General features: G+C 42.2%; 2 protein-coding genes and 1 pseudogene across 7 annotated transcripts in view; 2 read left to right on the top strand and 1 right to left on the bottom strand.

The window, feature by feature from the left end:
* On the bottom strand, positions 1 to 25,630 carry QTRT2 (queuine tRNA-ribosyltransferase accessory subunit 2). 2 transcript variants are annotated; one of them, XM_011230185.3, is made up of 10 exons: positions 25,505 to 25,630; positions 24,440 to 24,497; positions 20,409 to 20,629; positions 19,581 to 19,636; positions 17,571 to 17,647; positions 15,802 to 16,014; positions 10,102 to 10,301; positions 7,512 to 7,663; positions 5,075 to 5,192; positions 2 to 3,059 (listed from the first exon to the last, which is right to left on the bottom strand). In XM_011230185.3, exons 3-10 carry the CDS (start codon positions 20,606 to 20,608, stop codon positions 2,828 to 2,830), a joined length of 1,248 nt encoding a protein of 415 aa, XP_011228487.1. In that variant the 5' UTR covers positions 20,609 to 20,629; positions 24,440 to 24,497; positions 25,505 to 25,630; the 3' UTR covers positions 2 to 2,827. The 2 variants fall into 2 exon arrangements, with proteins under 2 accessions (XP_034514670.1, XP_011228487.1); XM_034658779.1 differs by lacking the exon at positions 25,505 to 25,630 and having other exon boundaries at positions 1 to 3,059; positions 24,440 to 24,494.
* LOC100473033 lies at positions 12,772 to 13,579 on the top strand (annotated as a pseudogene).
* Positions 25,631 to 25,696: 66 nt separating the features above from the next.
* Positions 25,697 to 26,339, top strand: part of CCDC191 (coiled-coil domain containing 191) — an 85,230-nt gene continuing 84,587 nt past the window's right edge. For 4 of the 5 annotated variants that reach the window (XM_034658729.1, XM_034658717.1, XM_019804058.2 and 1 more), the window contains exon 1: positions 25,697 to 25,998. In XM_034658729.1, coding sequence (XP_034514620.1) covers positions 25,906 to 25,998 — 93 coding nt within the window. In that variant the 5' untranslated portion in view covers positions 25,697 to 25,905. The remainder of the gene's footprint in view (positions 25,999 to 26,339) is intronic. The other variant, XM_034658735.1, reaches the window with a different exon arrangement.

Below are 26,339 nucleotides of genomic sequence, written 5' to 3'. Positions count from 1 at the left end.
TCTTTGTTTGAGGTTTTTATTAAAATGCTTTAATTACACAAGTATTCGGCTTAAAAAGTATTTTAGAAGAATCTTTTCCCTTTACTCCCAGAGAAGAATAGAGTAGCGCTCCTCCAAGGCACTTAGGACACGTCAGATTCCCACGGATTCCCTGAGTCCGCTTGAACTGACTGCAGACCCTAACCTTCCCACAGCGTTCAGGGTGGGATTATGGTCCTCAGACTGGGGGCGGGAGGAAGTGGGGGACGCGGAATGGCACCTCCTGTGGAGCACCTCCAGGGGCCTGCACGGGACGGGGGGCGAGCCAGGCCAGCGCCTTCTCCATGGCAGGAGTGGGAGCCGGGCCACACTGCAGTGAGGCTCCAGAAGCTCCCTACGCCTCAGGGTCACGTGGCCCTTCCAGTTCTCTCCCTTCTCTTGGCCCCTTCAAGCCAGGGGCAAGTCACAAGAAGCTATTTAGTGCAACGCTTAACTGCACAGTTTTAGTCAGACGCAGCTGAAGTTTAACTTGGGAGCTGAGTGGTAGGCCCTTAGGCAAACTACTGAACCTTCCAGAAATTCCTGGTACGCCCTCAGGCAGGCTACTCAGCCTTCCTGAAACCCAGTTCTTAACAGAGGAATAATAGCAACACCTCTTGCCATGCTCTAAGGGTCGAGATGTATGAAGAAAGTATTTACTCAGGTGCCTGATACGTTAAAAATGCTCTCCATAGGTTATGGTTATTATTATTTTTATTATGTACTACCATGGCCTTACGGCCTCTAATCATATAATTTAAACAGATACATTGCTGAATCTCCTTGGATTCTGCATTTAGTGTGAGTGCACTTAAAACAATGACCAGAGATGAAATAAATGTAGAAAAAAATTCCTTTCCAAAGGAGAACATTTCCAGTATCATGGAAATTTAATACTTTGCTTAATAGACTCACTACTATTTACAGGAAATAAGATAGTATTTTTTTAATTAAAAATGTTTATTGGCTATTGACTTTAATAGACTTACATTAACGGAAAAAAATTTTTTTTTTCAAATGTGCTAATAAGAAAAAGACCCAGAAAAATGAACAATGCAGAGCAGAATATTCAGTGTTTTGAACATAAATAAAACTCATAAATTTTATATGGATTCTGGGATATTAATACTCCTCCAACAATGGATTTGGCATTGAACAGGAATATAAACATATGAGCAAGTCTAGTCCAATATATTTCAAAGTAAGCAGATCCTTGAGAGCAGAAAATCTCTCACAACTACCCTTGCGATTCATGGAGGAGAGATTATAGGAATGTCACGGACATTCTTAAATCAACAATAAAAGAAAAACATACAGATACCTAACACATAAAAGTATAGTAACCACATAATAATTTAAAACAATGTTCAGTAATGCCCACTGAAATGAAAAAATAGCAAAATATAGCCCAAGAATGTAAAACAAATATATTCCACGCTCCTACAAAAACAAAGGCATTTTTTTGGTTTTGTTGGTTGTTTTTACAAAAACTATGTGTGTATATATTCTTACAGAAAACATGACAAATACGGAAAAGCCCAAAGGAAAAAAAAAATCACCTGTCACACCATCAACACGAATGGCACTCCTTTGGTGAAAGCAGAAAAAACTCATAGAATCAGGGATGATCCAGGAAGGCCTTCCTGGCCTCAGGATCTGCTGATGCCAACTCACCAACCACATCAAAAGTCACAGGCCAAACCTCTTCCTAGGCTCTCAACTATCTCCACTGTTGCCTGATTCCCGGCACCACTGCATTTTTCACCAGGCCAACAGAGATCAGTAAACAAGGATACAAGATGGCTACGACTGTAGTCTAAAACTTTTTGGTCCCCCAACGTTACAGCTAGCTAGAATCTTGGAAGTTCCTGTAGTTCTACCCCCATGCCTGTCCCTGTTTGCTGAGGAGCAAACAGGCATGGAGGGGCTAAGTGATTTGCCTGGTGTCACTGAGTAGAACTGTAACCCAGGCTTCCAATTGCCAGGCCAGGGCTCGTCCTAGTGAACACATGGTGAATGAATCCCCCCAAGTGATGGGGCTACAGTTCCTATGTGGTTAGACTATGAATGAGCCTGAAGGGCAGACCACTGCGGATCTGCATCAGCAGACGAAAGCATCTAGCGAACTTTCGGCTCCTAACAGGCAACTGCACGGGCTCTCGGGAAACAAGTCACACGAAGATCATGTGGTCAAATGAAGGCGTGTGCCCTGGGCCAAGTGATTCCAGGAGCAATGCGTGAGCCCCACATTCCAGGAAGATGCGAGTCTAGTCAAGTCACAAGAGCCTTTTCTGACTGACCGCAGCGGTGAGACAGCTTGGAAGGCAGAAGTGTCCAAGCGGCTCCTGAGAATGTGAGGATTAAAACTAGGAAACTCTTAAATCAGCCAGCTTCCTTTTGCAGTCAACAGTCATGTGTCTACAGAAGTCATGCTGCTTGTGACCCAGCATCTCTTCAAGCTCTGATCCAGCTCCACGAACCCACACAACCTCATCAACCCGCTTCAAGGCTGTCCCTTCACAAGCTTTTGTCTTTGACTAAACGAAGCTCCACTGACTAGAAGAGTTAGCACAGAAATATTAAGGGTCATGGTTCAATTCTTTCTGATCAGTCGGGGTCACTTAAGTCTTTAGAAGAAATCTCTTTAGCCTCAAGTCGGCAGAGTTTGTTCAAACGTTCCTTATTTATGAGCAGACCTTATCCTCGAAGATAAATGATTAAAGCAAAGATCATTTCTTGTTCTCTTCTTCCCACATTCCAACAGCGGGACAGGCTCAGCGTGAAGAGTCAGACTCGCGTATGCCAGGTCTCAAGATGCTTGCCTGCGGATCAGCTCTTTCAACTGTGCCAGTCTGTCGCTTTTTAGTGCTTCCCGGATGGAGTGGAAAAATCCAAAATAGTGTTCAAAGTTGTGCATCATGAGCAGGACCCCAGCCAACAGCTCGTTGGTCACCAGCAGATGGTGGATGTACGCACGAGTATGATTCTTACAGCAGTAACAGGAACACCCTCTCACAAGCGGATCAAAGTCCTCCTGGTACCTGAGAAAGGAAGTTACCGTGATAGTCCAGAAAACAAGGAATAGAAGACATCACAGCCTAGGCTATCTGTTCCGCTGGTACATAACCAATCATCAATAACCTGCCGGCAAATGTAGTGCTGGGCACCTGCTTAGGATGACAATGTGGTGAGAAGTTAAGCTAGAGCACGATGAGTCGGGAGACTTGGGAGTCCTCCCCCGACAGACACAACCTCCTGGACTGAGGCTTACACAAGAGCATCAAGAGTCACAGGCTCACTCCCTCATGCTGAGCTTTCTTAGTCACACTGTAACGGCACACGATGACAGTAAATGCTGCTCTGATGCATGACACACTTCTCCCACTCGCCACCAGAACGAGTACAGAAGACACGGTACGACCTTCCACTTGCAGAGCTTTGCGTGTGTGTGTGGACTGCAGAGCACTTTGACATACACTGTTCTCACTTCATCTCTGCGACCACCGTTGAGGACAGGCATTTTTATTGTCATTTCCCAAAGAAGGCTACTAAGGGGGTCGAGAGGAAGGGCTCCAGAGCTACCTGGCCTACGTTTAATGCCCGGCTCACAACTCACTTGGGCAAGTCACTTAACTTCCCTCTGTGTCTTTGTTTTCTCATCTGTGATGGTAATAAGTATAATAACAGCGTCTACCTTAGGGAGTTATTACAAGAATTAAATTAGTTAATATAGCAAAGGATTCTCTCTCTCTGTCAAATAAATAAACAAAATCTTTAAAAAGGCAGGGAGGGGCGCCTGGGTGGCTCAGTCTGTTGGGCGTCTGCCTTCAGCTCGGGTCACGATCCCAGGGTTCTGGCATCAAGCCTCAGGTCCATCGTGCTCCCTGCTCAGTGGGGAGCCTGCTTCTCCCTCTCCCTCTGCCTGCCGTTCCCCCTACACTCTCTCTCTGTCAAATAAATGAATAAAGTCTTAAAAAAAATAACAAAGGATTTGGACACTGCTGGGCACATAATATGCACTATATATGTGTTACTTTTTATCAGCTATTGAAAAGAAGTTAAGGGGCGCCCGGCTGGCCCAGTCAGTAGAACATGCAACTCTCAACCTCAGGGTTGTGAGTTCAAGCCCCACATTGGGCGTGGAGCTTACTTTAACAAAAAAAAAAAAAGGAAGTTAAATGACTTAACCAAGGTCACTGAACCATGAGTAGTGCTAGATCTGAACTTTAAGTCTACTGCTGACAATAAGAAAACTAAAATTTCCAGTCAAATCTATAATGTGAGGGAAGTTTAGTAGTCACCCATTTATATTATCCTAGCATTTTAAAAACAGAAATGAATCTCCTTGGCTATTTTTCAAGATGATGAATGTAGTAAACATCACCATTTCGGACCTACAATCAAAACGCCCCTATAGAATACAGATTAGACCTAGGATTTTCACATTCTTTCATAAATTTTCAAGTCTGTACTATTCTTAGATAGATATAAATTAAGTCTGAATCCCTAGAATGTTCCTTTACGTAAGACCAGAAATACCCCAGCACTAAAGTGAGAATACCAAACTCTCAGAAAAACCTCTCAGTGGTTCACTAATAATTACTACTTTGGGCCAAATACAAAGTTACAAGATCTCTTAGTTCATTCTTCACAGAGGGAAATATTTTAAGATTTATATCCTGTATATAACCAAGATGACTTAAGTTCCTTAGAATTGAAACACTTTGTTGTTTTTTATCTTGAAATCTTTATTTTGCTCTGACATTATTTAAAGTAATCGGAAAGAGTAAAAGACACCAGACAATGGATTTGGTCTAATCTGACAGCTCTCTAAAACAAAAGTTATCTACCCTCACTTTTCTGACAAAACAAAGTATACAAATTCATTTGCAGAAAAAAAGAGTTCTTCTGGAACTGAATTTAAGAAGACCCAAATAATATCCAACTATAAATATTTTAGGAAGTCATAAACTGAAAAGGGAACAGTTACATAAACTTTTAAAACAGACTGAAATTAAAAAGTCAGAAATCAAAATCTAAAAAAAAAAAACCTTACTTTTTTTCCTTCAGATTAATTTCAAATGACGTCATTTCTTGGTTGTAACTGGTCGTTTTAATTTTCTTTGCGTGAGCCACATATTTTATTTCTTCCTGTGTCCCATTTTGTTGTAATACTGAAGGACAAAACAATAAAAAGTCTTGAATGAAAATCAGATAAAGACTGGCCATTGGGAGATTATTTTAGTTACTATTTTATGCTCTTTGACCTTGTAATTCCACTCATAAGAATTTATCCTAAGGAAATGACACAAGAAAAGTAGTAATATGGACCAAGATGATCACTGACATATTATCTATAATATCAAAACTTGGAGATTCAACAATGTCTAAGCAAACTATGGTTACAGGTACATAATATATAATCATACTGTCAAGGAGTGACTTTAAAAAAACAGCTGGGGAGAGTATGCATGTGTTTGAGAGAGAGAGAGATAAATTTGTGTGTGTAGGGGCGCGTGGGTGGCTCAGTTGTTAAGCGTCTGCCTTCGGCTCAGGGTATGATCCCGGCGTTCTGGGATCAAGGCCCGCATCGGGCTCCTCTGCTGGGAGCCTGCTTCTTCCTCTCCCACTCCCCCTGCCTGTGTTCCCTCTCTCACTGGTTGTCTCTCTCTCTGTCAAATAAATAAATAAAATCTTAAAGAAAAAAAAAATTGTGTGTGTAGAGTTATGTCGCATCATCATATATATGCGAATCAATCGTGTTTCGCAACTGCTTATGTTACAAATAGATTAAAAGTAGAATATGGTTTTAATTTATGTATTCTATATCGGGAACCTAGCCTTCCAGGGAACTCAGATTATCCAGAACTAAATGGGGTCTTGAGTTGTGCCCCTGAACTCTAACAAAGAACATTCCTGGATATATAAGGGAAACACCAGTTACTATGCGAAGAGCCAGCTATCTTGAACGGGGCAAGTAGAGAAGCATTATTGGGAAGGAGTAGTAACAAACTCAGGGTTGGCCAAGGAGAATGGGCAGGCAGTCCTAAGAAGGTAATTTTGTCCAGATCAAAGGAAAAAGAGAAGTGACCTGAACACTGAGCAGCGGGCTGTTATAATTTTGCTACCATGAATTTGCATGTTGATGTGGTAAACCACAATAATGCCCTGGCTTTCCAGAAAATCCTTATCACTGGGAGGAACTTTTATTAGTTCCTATATTAGGCAACTTATTCCTTTGTAATTTTTACTTTGTAATTGACAAAAGACTTTAATTTACTACATATACACACACACAAAGATGATTAATAATAACACTTTAACGGAAAATGTTCAAACTATTTCAGTTTTCCTAATCATAAAGAAACAGCTTTCTCTCGCCAAAAAGGAATTTGTTTTTTCCGGAGAACTCAATATCAGGTTCTTAAGTTTTGAATATTCATGGTACAGAATGACTAACAGTTACCCATGTACTTCTGGAAATAATTAAGCTTGTAAATGAACATTTATAGTGTTTGTGGTATGCTTTTCCATCCATATATGTTACGTTCTAGTCAGTTAAAAGGACAGCAAAATTGACCTATATATAAGAATTTGACCAATCTGATTTATTTTGTTTCCAGAAGTAATTATATTTAGGTTAATGGTTAGGTTGATTTACAAAACTCTAACATCTTCTGGATGAAATGTTAATAACTTGTGGGGAATAAAATGAATCTTTAAGGAAGTCTCTGGCCCAAGTTAAATGTACGACCAGCGGTGACAGAAGAAGAGTTCAAAGCACAGCAGGAAGCAGGAAAGGAAATCACATCTGTGAAAGCCAGAGGGCACACCGGGCATGTAACATTCTCCAGAAAAACTGAGTAGATGCTCTAAGGGACCCCGGCCCAAAGCCCACATCCCAATTTTTTTCCTTCTGTCAGTCAAGTGTCAGACTCTGAAACTGATATTCTTGACTTCTGAGAAACTAAGCAATACAAGAAAATGGTGGTGCTTCAAAGCAATCTTAGCTTTCACATCTCTGTGTATTAAAAAAAAAAACCAAAAAAAGGAAAAGTGACACTAGGATCAGAGGGGGTGAGAGATTCCCTGTATTTTGATAGCATGGGGTTTGTAAAAAGCAGACAAGAACTCCTTTGTGAAAAACTGAATCAACTTTTACTAAGTAGTTCAAAGGTTTTCTGTTCTTAGATTTTCATCACTATTCACTCTGGATGTTCTTTTTTCAGACTGTTAACAAAAGGTTTTGTTTTTCTTGGTTCTGCTTACTCTAAGATCACGTCCTAATACTGAGGAGCTACGGGCACGGCACCAGGTGCCCGGCTCTGCGGGCCGACGTGCTGGAGCACACAGGTAAGAAACAAATGTGGTAGTTCTATCAAACGCTGGCGTTACAGTATGCACATATTTCTGGCTTCTGTCTCAAGGCCAGGAATGGAGAGGAAATAGAAGAAACTTGAGGGTAACACAGAGACTAACTTCAGACGACTTACATGTCTCTTCAGGGTTCGGCTGGTAATCAAAGCTGAACGTCAGGGCACATCCCCGCTCTGTCACTTGATAAGGGAAAAAACTCTCAAATAAGTCCACTCCCCTTTCAATACACTCGAGCACCTCATCTGGCCGGCTGACTCCGCAGATGAGCCTGTGAAAACAACAGTAAGAACAGTGACGTGAGGACAATGCCAGGAACGAAGTAAAGACTCTTTCCAGAGGGCGATAAATGTAGTAATAATGAGGGCACCCGGGAGGCTCAGTGGGTTAAACATCTGATTTCGGCTCAGGTCATGATGTCAGGATCCTGGGATCGAGCCCCTCGTCAGACTCCACAACTCAGCAGGGAGTCCTCTTCTCCCTCTCCCCACTCTTGCCTCTCTCCCCTCTCCCTGCTCATGTGTGCTCTCTCTAATAAATAAAATCTTAAAAAAAAATAAAAGTAATGATAATGAAATACACCAAACACAGTTGCATGGCAGGCAACAGATAATAAGATGTAATAAAAGAACATAGGGCTTTGGCAGCAGAGAGAGCTGGGCTGGAATCCCAGCTCTGCCCTTTATTTATTTACTGTGCTACTTTGGGAAGGTTTCTTAACCATTCTAGGTTTTAGTTTTTTAATCTTAAAAACAAGAGCAGTAATACATACCCCACAGATTTGTTGTGAAGATTAAGGAGATACGTGAAAAAGCACACTGTGGAGTTTTGGGTCCCAAAGAGAAGTTCAATAAAGTTTAGTTTCCTTTCCCCACCCATTTCTTCTAAACAACCTCCCTAGTCTTCAACTGAACTTTGTATTTTTAGCCGATCTATCCATTACACAGATTTTTTTGTGGCTGCAAAGCTATGTCAAATACATCAATTTTTTTTAAAAATTGTTTTAAAGAGTGCAAAGCTGTGTGCTTTATTTCCCCCTCAAATACTTTCCATGTTTTAACTGTATTTTGCCTAGAATTCCTTTTTATAATTGGTTCAAGAAAGACATTTTTTATCTACTGTATTCTTCATAGGTTCATTTACAAAGCAAAGCAACTCTTGCTCTCAGAATTTCAACTCTGCCCATACGGATCTGAGACTCTATTTGACTTTCTTTATTCTTCTTTTATTTTCTCCATTAATAAAAAGTCTGCATGGTGGAATGAGATGGTATTTTCAGAGATAATCGATAAGGCATTCTGGGAGTGATCATACCACTTAACCAGGTTTTGCCACTAAAGCAAGAGGGGGAGGTGCACTAGATCTGGGTTGGCTGGCTGGCTGCTATTTTTTATGTTTGTTTTTCTACCCATAGTCTCTTTTATGAACTGGCAGAGAAAAAGCTTACAGACTCCCTGATTTCTAAGAGAAGTCCAAAAAAGGCTTATGTAATATTAAACAACCAGAACACTTAAATATATGCCGGTTTTCCTGAGTACAGTTTCCTTCAACTAACGTAATGTTTTAGAACTCCTCTCCAACTGAAGCTGGCATTTCTACGCACGTATAGAATGAAAACAATCCCAGCTCTCAAATCCAGTAACAGACATCTGTGAGCACTTAGCTCAAAGAAGTCTAGAAAATGACTAGAAATACTAGTGCTGAATTGTTATCTGCACCGGAACGAAATCAGCACAGGATAGGGAGCAATGAACACAGACAGCTAGGTTCAAACTGTGAGGCAAGTGCTGCCCAGGCTGCTGGAAGTATCTTGCTCTGGCTGACGCTCCCAGGGTTGTATACGTATGTAAAAAGTCATCAGACTGTACGTAAGATTCACACACTATATTGCAAGTTATACCTAGATTTTTTTTTTTTAATGGTAAAATTTACATATACTATATACCATCCAACAGCCTGAGGAGCATAAAGCAGCATCCTATAATCAAACCTCTTAATAGATCTGTAGGAAAAAAGCATGAATATTCATACCAAGTTGGATGAAAGAGTAAGGATTTAGAACAAAAAAGAGAAGGAAAAAAAAAGAAAAATGTGGTAGTCTAATAAGACATCAGCTGCACTCAGAACCCTGGGATTTTGAGCTTTGAATCTTGCAGAACGTTTCTCTACACTACTATATAGTGAATCCTGTGTTTATGGAAAGAACCGGCCCCATCAGTGTTGCCAGTCCTCTTGATTTCAAAAAGTGACTTAACTACCTGCCTCCAGTCTAAGAATTTCTTCAACGTCCTTATTATTACTACAGCCCACGTTCATTCTGCTAAGCACCCCACATCTGTCCTCAACTTTCCTTGATTAAGGCCAGAGTTCCTCATAATTTTCTACCTGTCCCCAGGCACCGTGTTATAATGAATAGAGAACTAAATCTGCATTTGGCACAAAAATGAGGAGAAACAGTACAACACTTGCCCTCACTTATGAGGATCAAATAAACTAATTCACATGGCAATTGTCTTCCTCTAGTTCTGCCATCAAAGGCACGACAGCCGTGATGGAAACTCCCCCCACAGTCTGCCTCAGCAGACTCAGCCCAGAAAGGACATCATCAGTTCATCAAAAGATGTGCCCGTGTAGACACTGTGCATAATACGGAACACCCGCACTCTGGCTCTGCGGCCCAGGAAGCCTGCATCCCAACTGAACACTAGCCTTGGTTTGTCCTCCGGCAGCTCTGCAGTGACTGATGACAGCAAGTACAGTCTAGTTTCCAGGGTGGCTGGATTCCCTTGAAAGCCATCCAGAAGGAAGCCACCTACGGGCCGCTTGGCTGTCTCTCGTGCTGACCTCAGCCTCTCCTCCATCACGTCTCCACCTTCAATCACTCCGATGATGGTACTTTTCTGAAGGACCTAAAGGGAGAAAGGACTGAATGCTTTTAACTGTTTCCAGTAGTGGAGACCTTTGTTTAAATGGACTTCACATGGAAGAGATCTCGGGGCAGCTTCTACAGTTGAAGCATGAAAGGGGGATGGGGCTCCCTCCTCCCTGAGCACCTTTAGGGCCTCCAAAACACACAACTTGAAAGCCACCCAAATAGGTAAGAAAAGACTGAGGAAAACGGAGCAATCAATATATGCAGTCATGTTTGAGCTTAGGTTAAATTAAACACACACTGAGCAAGTATGAGAGGGGAAGGACAAAAGGATCAGTTTTCATTCATTTAAATGACTATCCAGGCCTGCTTTAGGCTACCTCCAAGTCTCTCCATTAGATTTAACTTTAAGAACTCTGTGGTTGGGATAACTGACTATCCGTTTGGAAAAAAATAAAACTACACTGCACACCATCCTCAAAAATAAATCCCACATGGCCCTCTAATCTAAACATACAAAAGAGTTATACAAGTCTCAAAAAGATATGTTCAAGTTTTTATAATCTTGGAGTAAGGAAGGCCTCCCTAAGCAAGCTAAAGCTTACCAGAAAAGGCTACCGTAGTTGAGTACAAGACTTCTCTAGTGAAATACACTCTCAACAAAGGCAAAGGAGAGCTCCCTGCTTATTGGAATAGACAAGTACTTACACCATAGAAAACCTCTAACAAATCTTCTATGGAAATGACAACCCCATAGAAATCTGGGCAGATATGTGAATATGAACTTCAGAAAAGTAAATGTCAATACCCTGTACACATACAGAGAGTAACTAAAGCTCACCAGGAAGGAAATACAAATTGGAAACAGTTAGATACCACTTTTGCCCATCACTCTGACAAAATAGTTGAAAGACAGATAGCAACACTGTGGAGGTAAAAGTGTTAGAGAAATGACTTTCTCTGATAACTAGAGAGAGTAAAACTTAGTTCAGCTTCTTGATAGGGGAAGTAGGCAACACTTTTCAAAATGCCAATGCTTTATTTTTATGTCCTAAATTCCACTTCTAAGAATCATTCCTACAAATATATTCATTCATATGCATCAAGGTATATTTACAAAATGCTTACAATAAAGAAAAACTGAAAACAACTTCAACATACATCAACAGAGTAAAGGCTTACATTAATTATGATACATTCATAGTACGGCTTCCTACACAGGTGTTTTAAAAATACGGCAATATATGCACTGACAGAGAAAGAGTTTTGAGATATTGCTAAACAAAAACAAGCACATTACTGAACATATGATCATACTCATGTAATTAAAAACCCGTACAGTAACGCATATATGTAAAAACTATGTGTATGCAACTAAAAAATAAAAATGCAAATCAATAGTGGCTCTCTGGTAGAAGAGAGGAATGGGGAGAGAGTCTGGAATGCTGTGAAGAGAGAATTTTGCTTCTCAGTTTAAGCAGGAGGGACACAATCAGAAAGAACACTTGGGCCGCTGTGTGGAGAATGAATTAAGAGTGAGTATGGCTAAAGGATACATAGGAGGCAAGTTTAGTAATTCAAGTGAAAAACGAAGAAGACCCAGGCTAAGGTAGTGGCAGTGGGTGAAGGGGAGGGACAGGATCCAAAACTTCATCAGAAGGTGCGATCAACAGGAGTGTCTGGGTGGCTCAGTTGGTTAAGCGTCTGCCTTGGACTCAGGTCGTGATCCCAGGGTCCTGGGACCGAGCCCCACATTGGGCTCCCTGCTCAGTGGGGAGTCTGCATCTTCCCCTCCCACTGCCCCCCCCTTGTACACACGGGCTCTCTCTCTCTCAAATAAATTAAAATCTTTAAAAGGAAAAAAAAAGAAGTTGTAATCAACAAACGACCAATTAGCTGCCCACAGAGAGGATGAAAAGTCTAGGCTGACTCCTGGCTCCTGTTTTGGAAGTCCAGGGAGATGATGGGAAGAGCAAAGACAGAGAATCCTTGGAAGATAGTGGACAGTGAGGCAAGAGGATCATTCTGTTTTGTGCATTCTGAGTTGGAGGTCATTAGCCACTGAGGACACGTGTGATACAAATGTGACTACCCAGTCTGGAACAGCGGACACCTGGCACATCGCTGCCACTCCCCATGGCAGACATGGCTGGCAGATGCTCTGTTCCTCCTGCACCCAGGCACAGCTCCAAGCACCTTGGAATGAAACCCATTTGCCATCCCTGGCCTAGGAAATATATGGAGAAGAAAAGAAAGCTGACACCAGAACCTTGGGGAGCTTCAGTATTCAAAGGCATTCAGCATAAGAAAATCTAGTAAGTAAAAAAGGAAGAAATCACAGGAAAAGGGAAAGATGTGTGCAGACATACAAAGCAGGTAGTTACATGGGCCTGCCCCTTTACGTGACTGGCACAGCCCTATCTGGGAAACCCCCGTTCGTGGACTAAGAAGTATAATCATCTAATTTATTGTCTAAAATGGAACACATGTGCTCTCTCCACCAGCCACTCAAGATGCCAAAAGGAAAGAAGGCTAAGGGGAAGAAGGCGGCCCCGGCCCCTGCTGTCACGAAGAAGCAGGAGGCCAAGAAGGTGGTCAATCCCCTGCCTGAGGAAAGGCCCAAGAATTCTGGCATTGGACAGGATATCCAGCCCAAAAGAGACCTCACCTGCTTTGTCCAATGGCCCTACTACATCTGGCTGCAGCGGCAAAGGGCTTTTCTCTATCAATGTCTGAAAGTACCTCCCACAATTAACCAGTTCACCCAAGACCTTGGCCTTGGACCACCAAACAACTACTCAATCACTTAAGCTGGCCCACAAATACAGACCAGAGACAAAGCAAGAGAAGAAGCAGAGATTATGGTCTGAGCTGAGAAGAAAGCAGCCAGCAAAGGGCATGTCTCCACTAAGATGCCGCCTGTCCTTCCAGCTGGGGTGAATAGTCACCACGTTGGTGGGAAACAAGAAGGCTCAGCTGGTAGTGATCACACATGCTGTGGATCCTATTCAGCTGGCTGTCTTCCTGCCCGCCCTGTGTCATAATATGGGGGTTCCCTACTGCATTATCCAGGGGAAGGCCAGGCTGGAGTGTCTCGTCCACAGGAAGACCTGCACTGTTGTTGCCATCACACAGGTTAACTTGGAAGACAAAGGAGCTCGGGCTAAGCTGCTAGAAGCTATTAGAACCAATTACAATGACAGATATGATGAGATCTGCTGCCATCACTGGGGAGACAGTGTCCTGGGTCCGGTGGTTCACATGGCCAAGCTGAAAAAGGCAGAGGCTAAATAACTGGCCACCAAGCTGGGCTAAGTGCGAGCTGTTGAATTTTCTTCACATAAAAGTAATAAAAAGTTCTCTTTCAAAAAAAAAATATGGGACACGTGGAAGCATAAAAGGGGACGCTACTAATAATCATGTCAAGACAACAGCAATGATCACAGGGATAGAAAGAGGGACCACCACACAGCAGTAATGTGAAACGGTAAGGCTGACTAGCATGGAAGAGGGACTTGAGGCTCATCCGGCTGTTCTAATAATCATACTGTCACACTCCCTGTCCTCCTTTCTACTCATGTAAACACTACTCATCCTACGAGGATAATTACTGGCTCAAAACAATTGCTAGTGAGCAACACGAACAATTAGGACCCACAGCAATGTCCCCACGCTGAACCCTTACTGCAGATACTGAGAGTTCTATTCAGCATGACAACTAAGTTTCCTCTAATCATTTTATGTATACTAACTTTATCAGCCAATTATATTTTTTATTGGTACACTCAAAATAACAATGTTCCTCAACCTGAACACACTTTGCCACAGTGGGATCTAACCACTGCCCAGGACTACTCCATGTAAGTGATCTCAACACGGAACTGTCCCCTCCGGTCGCACCTTCTCTTCTCTCACCAGCTCTGCTCTCTCCTAGTGACTGCATCCTTTCCCAGCTTCATTCACTCTCCTACCAGGATCTCGGATCCACTGCCGCAGCGTCACCCTCCCCACCCCATCATAACAGCCACCACTAGCAAGCATTTACTGAGGGCTTACTTATGGCAGATATTCTGCTACATGACGGAGATACAAAAAGGACACTCAGAAATTGAGTTTAAGGAGGTCATAATCTAATAAAGACAAACACATAAAGAAATCATCGTACTACGATTATGACTGGAGCTGTAACAGAGCCACATACAAATTAAAGGAGTGGCAAAGGATGAACAGAACTTCCTGGAAGGGTCAGGGACAGTTCCCTAGAACGATGAATGGAATGAGCTGGATCTGGAAGCAAGAGAAGCAGAATGGCTGGAGATAAGGAAAAAAAGAAACAGTCTGGAAGGAAGTCCGCGTACAGCCTGAGCAGAATGGAACAGGGTAATACCTTAGGGAACTGCGGGTGACTCAGAAGGGCCACAGCCACAGGAGAAAGCAGTCGGCACTGAGCTGGCAGAGTTGGCAGGGGCCAGGTCACAGCAGCCCACCCATGTCACGTAAGAGTTGAAACAGAGTCATTAAATTCTCTTAGGAAAGTGGATATGGGCTCCTATTTGTGTTTTATGAAGATCTCTCAGATAGCAGGGCTGAAGATGGATTGGATGGAAATGAGAAGAGACAGAATAATTAAAAGGTAATGTCTACATAAGAAATGATGCAGTTATTATGCCTCAAGGTGGTGATAAGAAAGACGGGGAGGTGGGGAGATCCTAGACACATTTAGGGAGATGGAATCTAGAAGGAGCAAACAACTGGATATTAAATTGGGTATTAAGAGGAGGCTTGAATGTGGAATTTAAGAAACAAAACAGATGAACATAGGGGAAGGGAGGAAAAAATAAAGTAAGATGAAATCAGGGAGGGAGATAAAACATAAGGGACTCTTAACTATAGGAAACAAACTGAGGGTTGCTGGTGGGGAGATGGGGGGATGGTGTAACTGAGTGATGGGCATTAAGGAGGGCATGTGGCCTAATGAGCACTGTGTATTATATGCAACTGATGAATCACTAAACTCTACCTCAGAAACTAGGAATACATTATATGTTAATTGATTTTAAATGAAGTTTTTTTAAAAAGGAGTCTTGAAAGACTCAAATATCTGGGTTGAGGACCTTGGTGGCTGCTATGAACTAAGAGAGGAAAAGAGTAGGTTTGAGGAGATCAGATACTGAGTTTGAGGTGCATGTGAGGGATACTCTAGTAGAACCCAGCTGAAGTCCACTTTATATAATTCTGAAGCTGAGCAAAGTGAGCTTGATTACCCACGCAATTTCGGAATTACTCAGCAACTGAAACCAAGGGGAGGCTGCCCAGGGAAAACATCCAGAACGGGGTGAAAAGAGAGCCTAAGAATTCTAGACAGTTAGAATACTGATGGTTCAGGAAAAGAAAATAGGACAGTAAAAGATACCAGGAAGTGAGAAGCAGAGAAGCAGGAGGAGAAGAGAAAGCAGTAGTATGGAACGTCAGTAAGTATGGAACGTCAGTAAGCGAGAGTTTCCAACAGAAAGGAGTGGTGGGCAGTGCAGCCTTACCTCTGACTCTTCCTGTAGTCGTAGACAATTATCCAGGAACAGAAGCGACCGATCAACAGACTTTCTGGCTCTTCTTATGGAAGTTGCTTCCTCGAAAGATGCCTCTCCATCTGAGAGACACTGGAACCAGTCTGGCTGAAGGGCCTGCTGAATTGCCATGAACTTGGAAGCCGTCATTTCCACTCGTCCCCCAAGACCCCACACGGACACAGACTGCCATGGAACAAAATGATGAGGAATCAGCAAGAGTAAAATGTAAATCAAAAGGAAATAATAAAATGATAAAGCAATACTGAATTTAATTCTTCTTTACAAATAGAGAGATGGTGGCATTTCATTATCTTAGACACGGAAGGTAGAAGAAGCTGTACTACATTCCAATTCTCCGAGCACTTATAGCTCATAGAGAATCCATCAGTGGCCACACAGCCAACTTCTGAGCTAGCCCCCAAAATTCTTTGTTATACCTTTCCAGCCCAGTCTTCCATTCTCCGAGACCCCACCCCATGCATGGTGTCTTCCATCACACTGTTCCTTTTTGCTGAATGCCCTCCCCCTACTTCTTTGCCTGGTAAAAGACCATGCATCCTTCAAGACAAAGTTCAAATATCATCTACTCTACTGTGCCCCCAAAACTATCTAGGCATAATCCATCACTCACTCTTCTAAGCTTTTACAGCAATTTGTACTTATTTCTTTTATAGAAACGATAGTATTTATCACACCATTGTATAGTTGTCTGACTAGAGTATCCCAATTCATGTTTGTGCCCCAAAAGCCTAGTCTAGGGCCTCGCACATTATTGAAGGTTAGTAAGCGTCTACTGGATTGAGTTAGATACAGACATAAGGAAGTCGGACAGGACGTAAGCATCTCTATGTAATATTCCTTCTTTGGTTACTCCTTCCCCTAACGTATCTTTCTTCTTAGAAGAGATTGACAAGGGCATAAATGGGGAAGCCACATAGAGTCTTTTTATTTTGGCCTAAGGCTTAAGAACACCGTTTAAATGAATCGTCTCTCCCTTACAAATGGGGTAGATAACGGAGGTAAAAATATTCACTTTTGGATTAAAATTACAAAATAAAAAAGTTTAAAGCAGAAGAATAATTTAAAATACTTATCTTAGGTAAGATTAATAGATATCATTGACATCAGTAAAGTGGGTGCAGGAAAAGCAGTTGCATTTGTAAAGCAGCAGCACATACGGAGGCCTTGCCAGCACAAAGTCCTCAGGGACAAGACCAGTGTGCCATGTCTCAGGTGGAAACTTTTAATGAAGTTCCTTCTGATACTGTTCTTCACTAGCTAAAATCTCTGGCTGTGCACCCAGCCTTTTCAAATGCTGTTCTAAAAGCAAGCAGGATTACACTGAGATTCTACTATATATAGTTATACATGTGATAACACTCATCAGCAACTTTCCTAGCACTTCCTGAGGTGGTTAAAACTGCAAATAAAGCACGGCATAAAAAAACTATTGCTTTCTACCATCATAGCAATTTCTTTTTTTTGCCATGTACTTGACCCTCCTTCATCCCTAACAATGAAAATGCTGAGAATATATTCCTTACCTTAACCCTGTCTGCAGGCAGCCCTACTCTAATTCCTATAAACAACTCATCCCACTACATCCATTGAAATAAGAAGGTATAAAGGGGTAGGGAATGGGCTAGCATCCCAGGCAGTGGGATCTAGAATTGGAAGGACACAATAGGTTAACTTTCTGGGACAAAGCTGCAGCCTTAGAGGCCCTTCTGAGAACACACCTTGTTCGTTACATAACCGGCTGGGCAGGGGCTGACTGGATCATGCAGGGAACAGTACAAGAGCGATTCTGGCATGCCTGTGTAAACATAAAAAAGACCTCCTGAAAGCGCTTACATCAACAATTACACTGTGTTGTAACAGACAGCAGCTTCATATGTGTACTGCTGGATAAACTATCTCTAGACATAGTAAACTGTTCATACCCGATCTTAGAATTACAAGAGGCCCAGCAACATGAATGAAAAGATTACCTTTAAAACCTACTCATCTGAAAAAAGAAATAAAGGTTCACGTCTAATGACTAATGAGTTACTACAAAGGAAACGTGTATCTTAAAGTATGAAATACAATAAAAGTGTTTAGTGGCATTTTGACTCTACTTGATTCATTCTGAAGAAAAATAAAGTATCAAGTATGTTCATTCTAGGTACCATTCAAAGGACCTAGCTACTGGAAAGACAAAATGATATGGTAAAAAGGTAATCTCATTAGGGGCGCCTGGGTGGCACAGCGGGGTTAAGCGTCTGCATTCGGCTCAGGGCGTGGTCTTGACGTTGTGGGATCGAGCCCCACATCAGGCTCTTCTGCTATGAGCCTGCTTTTTCCTCTCCCACTCCCCCTGCTTGTGTTCCCTCTCTCGCTGGCTGTCTCTCTCTGTGTCAAATAAATAAATTAAAAAAAAAAAATCTTTAAAAATAAAAAAAATTTTAAAAAAAAGGTAATCTCATTAATAATAAAGCTATCCCACACCATGGTACCTAGGGGCAGATTACAGGGAAGCTGCAGGATACTGAAAATGGATCGAATTCTCAGTAAGTTTCATTGACTCAAGATGACAATTTCTTAGGTTCTTTAGTCAAAAATATAGTCATATAAAAAAAATAAAAAAAAGTGCTTACTATACCATATGTGCTTAAATTTCCTATGCTTCCCTACATTTTCATTTAAAAAAAAAAAAGGATTTCACTGAAAAGACCCAGAAAACAAAGCAAGCAAAAAACAAAAACAAAAAACGACCCTGCAGTTCTCCACCTATTTTTCGATAATTTCGATTATTAAAATTATCTCTAGAAAGCTTTTTAAGCTATTTTCACTTAATTATATGCTTATATACTTTAAAGCTGTTTTTAAAATTGGATTTAGTCAAAGGAAAACATTACATAAATTCCTCTACTTAAAACCAGGGCCTTGTGACCAACAAGTCACCATGCAATTCCCCACAGAAGCAGAGGACTGAATAACCAATGGAAACAGAATTTTCATTCACTTAAGTGAGTCTTAGATATTGGGAGAAAGTTCAGGAGAAAGTGGTCTACAGAAGAATGGATTCTCAAGCTGCTACTGCAAAGCTTTTCCTATAAACAAATGGACACATGCATCTGCATATAAAATCCTATTTCTGGAACGAAAGATAATATTAACATACCAGAATACAGCTATGGATAAACACTTCACCTTCTGCTTTATGTTTTAGGCTCAAACATGGCTAGACTGCTTTGGATCTTAGGTATGTCCCATGCAGTCTCTTACTTCTGGGTCTTTGTTCTGTGCCTGGGACGTCTGCCCTTACCTGTCTACCACCACCACCGCACCCACCTCCGGACCTGGTTAAGTCCTATTTTTCCTTGACTCAGATGAGATACCCCTTCTTCCTCCCTCTCTCAAGAATCCTTCCCTTAGTCTGACCTCTGTCCACATGAACCCTACAGCAAGTTACGTGCTCCTCCCTCTGGGCTCTCCTGGTACATGTACATATTCCTAATCCTGCAAACGTGGTCACTGCATCCTACTAGAATTACCTATTTATCTTTATTCCAGCCAGGTTCTGAGTTCCACTGGGGAAGCAACTGTTCCTACTCATCTTTGAATCCCCAATGGGTAGTTCTTAGATGCCCAGTAAATGCTCATTAAATTAATAAATATATGAATGAAAGATCAGTCAATAGCACCTCCAAACTTTTATATATTAATATATATCACAAGGCAATCACAAATAACTTAATCTTTACCTATAAACTTTCCAATCCCTTCCTTATATTCTGCTAACACTTCATGGTGTTCTGCCCTGTAAGCAAAACAGAAAAACACATAATAATGAATCATTCTACAGACACTCTGTGCAACACTGAAACCCACTTCTCTGCACCCAAACAAGCTATGTGATGTTAAACGTAGTCTTGAACAACAAAATACACCATTATTCAAGAGTCCCGACTCATTAGGCTGTGTTCTTTAGCCAGAGTACAGGTCTTCCATTTACAAGTAGTTCTGTGAGAACAGAAACGCAAAGATCAACTGCTTCCAAATGCCCGGATTTTCTTCCTCCCCTCTCCCCTTTAAAATCACTATTATTAACACAATATTGCAGAGTTATTTCATCATACAGCAGGTTCTTCAATTAAGCATGAAGTCAGTACGTACATTACATAAAATGCTCTAACTCCATTAGTTTTGTTTTCATAACGTAGCTAGCAAGTACGTGTGCAGATACAGGGAAACATTTGAGGCTGGGGCATGAAGACTGCCTCTAGAGTCCAAGTTTAGTTCTCCCAGAGCATTCCCTGCCCTATCACCTCTGGGAGTGGTGGCAATGAGGGCCACCATCCTGGCACAGCTGGATCAGAGGAAGAGTGAAGCAGCTCTGAAATGTAGGTCTGGCCTATGGCTTCCAGATTAGGGCCAGATGATGGCCCTTGATACTTGACATCCTGAGTTCATTCTAAAAATCTATAAATTTCGTGCATATAATCAAAAAAGTCTTTCTCTTTACTGCACCTTATTAAGGTATCTGAGCTGCTTCCAGAGTTGATACTTAAGTGATCGGGTCTAACACTTACAACGAGGACAGTGTAAGCTGAGCCATGGCAGGAAGCCCGTGGATAGTATGCAGTGTCTGATGGGTCAGGTGTGGGGCACAGCCGGTCTTGGTGTACAGAAGGCAGGCTGGAATGTCCATGGTGCGGTCCCCTGTTTTGCCCAGGCTTTTTATTTTTCCTAGGCGACAGCCATTAACTACCTTGGTAAGATTCAGCTTCATTCTAAGAGACTCCTCTAGGTCCTGATAAGAAAAGAACAGTAAATTCAGGAGTTCCATGACATCTAAAGGCCAAGCATTTTACAAAGAAAGTAACCTACACGATGATGAAGGACAACATGTTTATTCCTATTTCCAGTCTACAATTGTTTTAGATATCAGGAAGAAGGAAATGGGAGAAGACACAGAGAGAATAAGATAACTTTCCCCAAAGGCCCAGAGCAAAATGATGACATCAACCACATTTAAATTCAGTCACTGAATTTTTGTCTGCACTGATGAAAATCAAACAAATGGAAGGACAGGAGCAAGGACTAATCACAGAAAGAGTGTGCACTCTTTTGCCAAATGCTAGCTTTCAGCCTTGAAAATGTGTATAGAAGGTCACACTGCTTAGGCCATACTGATTACTGATTTGATCCATTTTTCCTATCTCCAATTTGAAAGAATACTAGGCAACATGGCAATTTCTCCCAATACGTTGTTAAGTAAAGAAAGCAGGTTCAAAAACAGCATCCTGGTGTTTATTAAACTATATGGAAAAACATACATCAAAATATAGAGATTATCTCTGAGAGGTGAGATTATTTTCCAATTTGTTCTTATATAGTGTCCAAATGGAAGAAACCACATAGAGAATACATGAAATTCATAAGCAATTCTGTATTACTTTTTATCAGGGATCTTGGTGGACTAGCCCCTGGTCCTTTTATGTTGCAAGCCCTGGAGGCTGATCTTATCCATACACCTAGCACAGATCCATCCACAGATCACCTGATCGACAGATCAGGCTCAAACAAATCAATCTTGAAGAAGGAACAACAAAATCAGAATGCACATTATTTAATCTGAGAACCAAAAAAGGAAGGAGGACCAATTACTGTATTCATGCCCTATAGGGTACCACACAGGAATCCAAATGCCATATGAGCACCTTATCTGGAATAGGAAGGGTAAGTAATGATTAGATATGTAAAGATAACTGAAAGGAAACCCACTGGTTCTCTAATACAACCAAAGTCAGATTCCCCTAGGTTAAACACAGGGACTCTCCAAGAGGGAAGCAGCAGCTAGATCTAGAAGCCCAGACTCTTGGCTTCCAAGACTTAGCTTTCTGTTGGGGACCTCTTAGACCTATGCTTGTGGAAGGTTATGAACACCTTCCAGGAGTCCCCATCTTCTAACAGAAAAGTTTCAAATGTGATTAATCATCCACTCAACTTTGAATGCATTTTCTCTTATCTCCCTTTCCCACTGTTCCCTCCTCAACTGAAGAAATAGACTTCTTCATTCTTTTTTTTTTTTTTTTAAGATTTTATTTATTTATTTGACAGAGAGAGAGAGACAGCCAGCGAGAGAGGGAACACAAGCAGGGGGAGTGGGAGAGGAAGAAGCAGGCTCCCAGCGGAGGAGCCTGATGCGGGGCTCGATCCCAGAATGCTGGGATCACGCCCTGAGCTGAAGGCAGATGCTTAACAACTGAGCCACCCAAGCACTCCAATTTCTTCATTCTTAACCCAAGGTCTGTCATTAGGTCCTTGGGAGCTCTAGAAGATACTGGCCACTATGTTCTTAGATGAGGAGATAGGTTCCCTTGTGATACAATGCACAAAAGTTTAATCCCCATATTTTTAAAGATAAAATTCAAAATCCTCAGCTTAGTATACTGAACCCACTAGGTCAGCTAGAGAGGAATATCCACTTGGCTCTCTCTGCAGTGCAGGACTCTGATGCTATGTCCTCAAATCCACTGTTTGGGCTTCTTAAGAGTCCCATCCTAATGATGATAAATCAACGTGTCACCAAAGAAAAAAGCAAACAAGGAAAAGTAGATGGCTGCATTTAAGAAAAAGTATTGTAATAGATAAACTGCTATTGTCAGTGATTCTCTGTATCATGAGAATGAATACAAATATTAGAGGGCATTAGGAAATGCCCTTCAGCTGGAAATCAACATTAAAAAAAAATGCAACTTTGCCCAGAGTTAGAAGAACCACACTTCCTTTTCCCCATTCACCTTTCTGTTTATGGTAATTTTTATAAGTGCACCCATTTTCTAAGTGCTCAAATACAAGTTTTTTATTACGGAGTAATGTAAACATAAATACACACAAACGCATACTCACGTACATGTTTTTTAAAAACTTGCTGTGGGAAGGATATAATTTAAGCCAAGCAAATTTCTCAAGAAACAAACCAAAAGTCTCCAAAATATCAACTGACTTTTATTTGCCTTCGTCATCACCCTCTCCCCTGTGGGTCACTCACCATAGGTATCTTCTAAGATCTGCGGTGTTACGCTTTTCAAAATATACATTCACGCTTCACTTTTATAAACGGAGTTCCTGGGTAAGTCTTAAGGAAAAACCATTTTAAAAAACCACCTGGAAATGCTTCATGGAAAAAACTTTATCACTTTAAGGGCAAGTGATAAGCTGTCAATGGCTCTATGCCTTCAGGAGGGCTAACATTCCCTGCACCGCTGGTACACACTTCCAGTGCCACACATGCCCCGCCCCGCCTCCCCAGTATTCCTGCAGAAGGCGGCATTTCTAAATGTTTTTTAGATGAATTCTCTACAGACTGTCAAGACTGTAAAATGTTGGGGCGCCTGGGTGGCACAGCAGTTAAGCGTCTGCCTTAGGCTCAGGGCATGATCCCGGCGTTATGGGATCGAGCCCCACGTCAGGCTCCTCTGCTATGAGCCTGCTTCTTCCTCTCCCACTCCCCCTGCTTGTGTTCCCTCTCTAGCTGGCTGTGTCTGTCTCTGTCGAGTAAATAAATAAAAAAAAATCTTAAAAAAAAAAAAAAAGACTGTAAAATGTTAAGGGAAAAGAAGCTTAGGTGAGCACATTTTTTTGTGAAAGAAAAACTATACATATTTATAAACACATGCGTACACACACACTCTACAATGTTTGTACATGCATAGAAAAAAGTCTGAAGGACTTCTAAACAATATGGTGCACTGAGCTGACTCAGAAAGACACAGAAATGATAGACTTTAAAATTCTAGAAAACAATAACAGAAGATGAGACAGAGACTATTCAGAGGTAGAATATTCGAAAATCCTTACACTATTTGGGAGGGCGAGAGAGATAATGAATCATGTCCAACTGTTAAGTACATGTGTCAAAAATCTTAACCATTAAAAGATTAATGACAAAATGCATAATTTCTGAAACCGTTGGTGAGGGATAGGGGATGATAAAGAAAAACTGGTTAATATGATAAAAGGCAAAAAAGAGGAAGAGAGACCGAAAAGCATATCAAATATAGAAAATACAAAATAAGATGGTAGAAGTAAACCTAAATACGTCAGTGATCACAATATAAGTTAACAATTTCACATACCGACAATAGTAGCAACTAACATTTATCGGGCATTTACTGTCTTTTACGTATTAACCCTGCTAAAATGTATCATCATATCGACCTGGTAAGACAGATGCTATTATTAAGTGCATTTTACACATGAGAAAATGGAGGGTAATAGAGTCACAGTCTGCGAAGTGGCAGAGCCAGGACTTAAATCACGGAAGTCTGGCTTTAGAGGTTGTATTCTAATAGACCAATAGCCTATTAGAAGTCCCATCTTGTCCATACACATATGCAATGTTTACATATTAACTGTAATGTTAAGACACAATTTTATAATCATATTTTCCATTTTGCTATAGTGTTCTTGCTATTCTTCTTGTTTCCCTTATCTTCCATCTCTGCCTCTATCCATCCTCCCAGCCTCTACAACATTTCTCCATACTCACACAAACATTTAAACATACTCCTACATGGGAGGGGATTTTTTTTTTTAATTAAAAATGGAAACATACCACACTGTATGCACTTCTCTGCAATTTGCTTTTTCCCAGGAGCAAATGGATATCCTTCCTGAAAAAAAGAGACACAGAACTTACCCTTTTAAAATAACTACTTCATGATATTACATAAATTGGATGTGACACAATTTATTCAACCATCACCCTTCTGATGGACACTTAAGTTACAGAGCAGGTCCTATGATCTCTGCAATAGGATGAAGACACAGATTCCCTTATCTCATTTTCACCAACCTCAAGTCTAGTTTAGTTTATGTTTCCTGGCAAAGCGCTATGTTTACACTGATTTTTCTTCGTTACAACATTCCAAGATTTAGGTTTGCCGATGAGTAAATCCAGGGTCCATGTTATTAAAGTTTCCTCAGGTCATACAGCCACAAAGCTGGGTTCAAAGCTCCCACTGTAGGGGCGCCTGGGTGGCACAGCGGTTAAGCGTCTGCCTTCGGCTCAGGGCGTGATCCCGGCGTTATGGGATCGAGCCCCACATCAGGCTCGTCCACTATGAGCCTGCTTCTTCCTCTCCCACTCCCCCTGCTTGTGTTCCCTCTCTCGCTGGCTGTTTCTGTCTCTGTAGAATAAAAAAAAAAAAACCAAACACAAAGCTCCCACTGTAAACCACTACCCTGCCTTACAAACCCACGTATCCGAGAAAGTACTGCCTCCGGGAACATCTAAGTTCAGTCGATAAGAACGGATTTTTCTTCACTCCATGGGCCCCCTCCCCTGGCCTCAGACCTCGCGGAGCCCTAAGCTCAAGGACTGGAGATCGGCCCAACCCTCCTAAGTATTCTGTGCAGGCCAGAAAACACTTCCGGCTAAGAGCCTGATTCTTGAGCAGAGGCTGGTGGAAAGGAGGCCCTTCTCTCTCTGAGATGCAGTGAAGCTTACACGATTTGGGAGAATCTGGACTTAGAGAAGCCAAGATCGACCAGGAGAGCCAGAAAAGGGAAAGAGAAACATGTCAGGAGTACAACTACAGTTACTGCAACACAACGAGTACGCGTCTGGGCGCGATGCGACTCATCCACCCCCATTCTAACAGGAAAAGGGGGCACTTACCTGCACACCTCCCAACTTCTTTTGGCTTTGAGACCCCTCAAACTCCTCGTAGTTCGCTACCACGTGTCCGGCTTACAGAATCCTCAGCCCCCTAAACCACCGCCTCCGCTACAGAGCCAATCAGGGAGCGCTACGTCATCACCGGGCGCCAGCAATAGGCAAAGGTAATATCAAAGCGAGCTTTGGTGACTGCGAGACCCCGGGATCGCTGCCGTTGCTATGGGTTACTGAGCTAACCCGTTCCGCCTGCGCAAAGCCTCCTGGGAGTGGTGGTTCGGCGGCGCCCCACACCTGCCTTCTTGGCGGCCGAAGGAACTACGACTCCCAGGATGACCCCGAAGAAGCCTAGGCAGCGGAGCGGTCGTTCAAGCTTTGCGGTGGTCCGGGCCTGAACCTGAAAAATGCTGCTGGCGCCCCAGGAAAGGTCCTCCTCCTCAAGAAAAAGGACGGGGCTGAGTCGCTGGAAACAATTTACAAGGAAGCCGAGTGCCAAGGTGATCCATCCCAATCGGGAGCTCTGGGGGGCGGGGACCGGCCCCGAGTCCAGCCGGCTGGGCTGCGCTACCTCCCTCTTCCCCCAGGGGCATCCTTACCTGGTTCCCCCTTGCCTTGACTGCCCTGGAGCCAGCATTACCCTGGGGAAGGAGGCGTATGATCTTTGGGGTCTGGATACCTTATGGCTTTGGTGGGCAGTATCGTGAAACAAGTGTTTCCATCTTCTTAAACAGGAGAGGTCTGGTAGTGCCCGCCCTAGTGAAGAGAATTCTCGAGCTCCCTCGCCTCCCATTCCCACCGCCCCCCCCCCCCCATTTTAGGGAAGTTCCCCCCCCACCCC

Source organism: Ailuropoda melanoleuca, chromosome 1, assembly GCF_002007445.2.
Source record: "Ailuropoda melanoleuca isolate Jingjing chromosome 1, ASM200744v2, whole genome shotgun sequence".
Lineage (NCBI taxonomy): Eukaryota > Metazoa > Chordata > Mammalia > Carnivora > Ursidae > Ailuropoda > Ailuropoda melanoleuca.
This window is presented reverse-complemented; position numbering and strand designations above follow the sequence as displayed.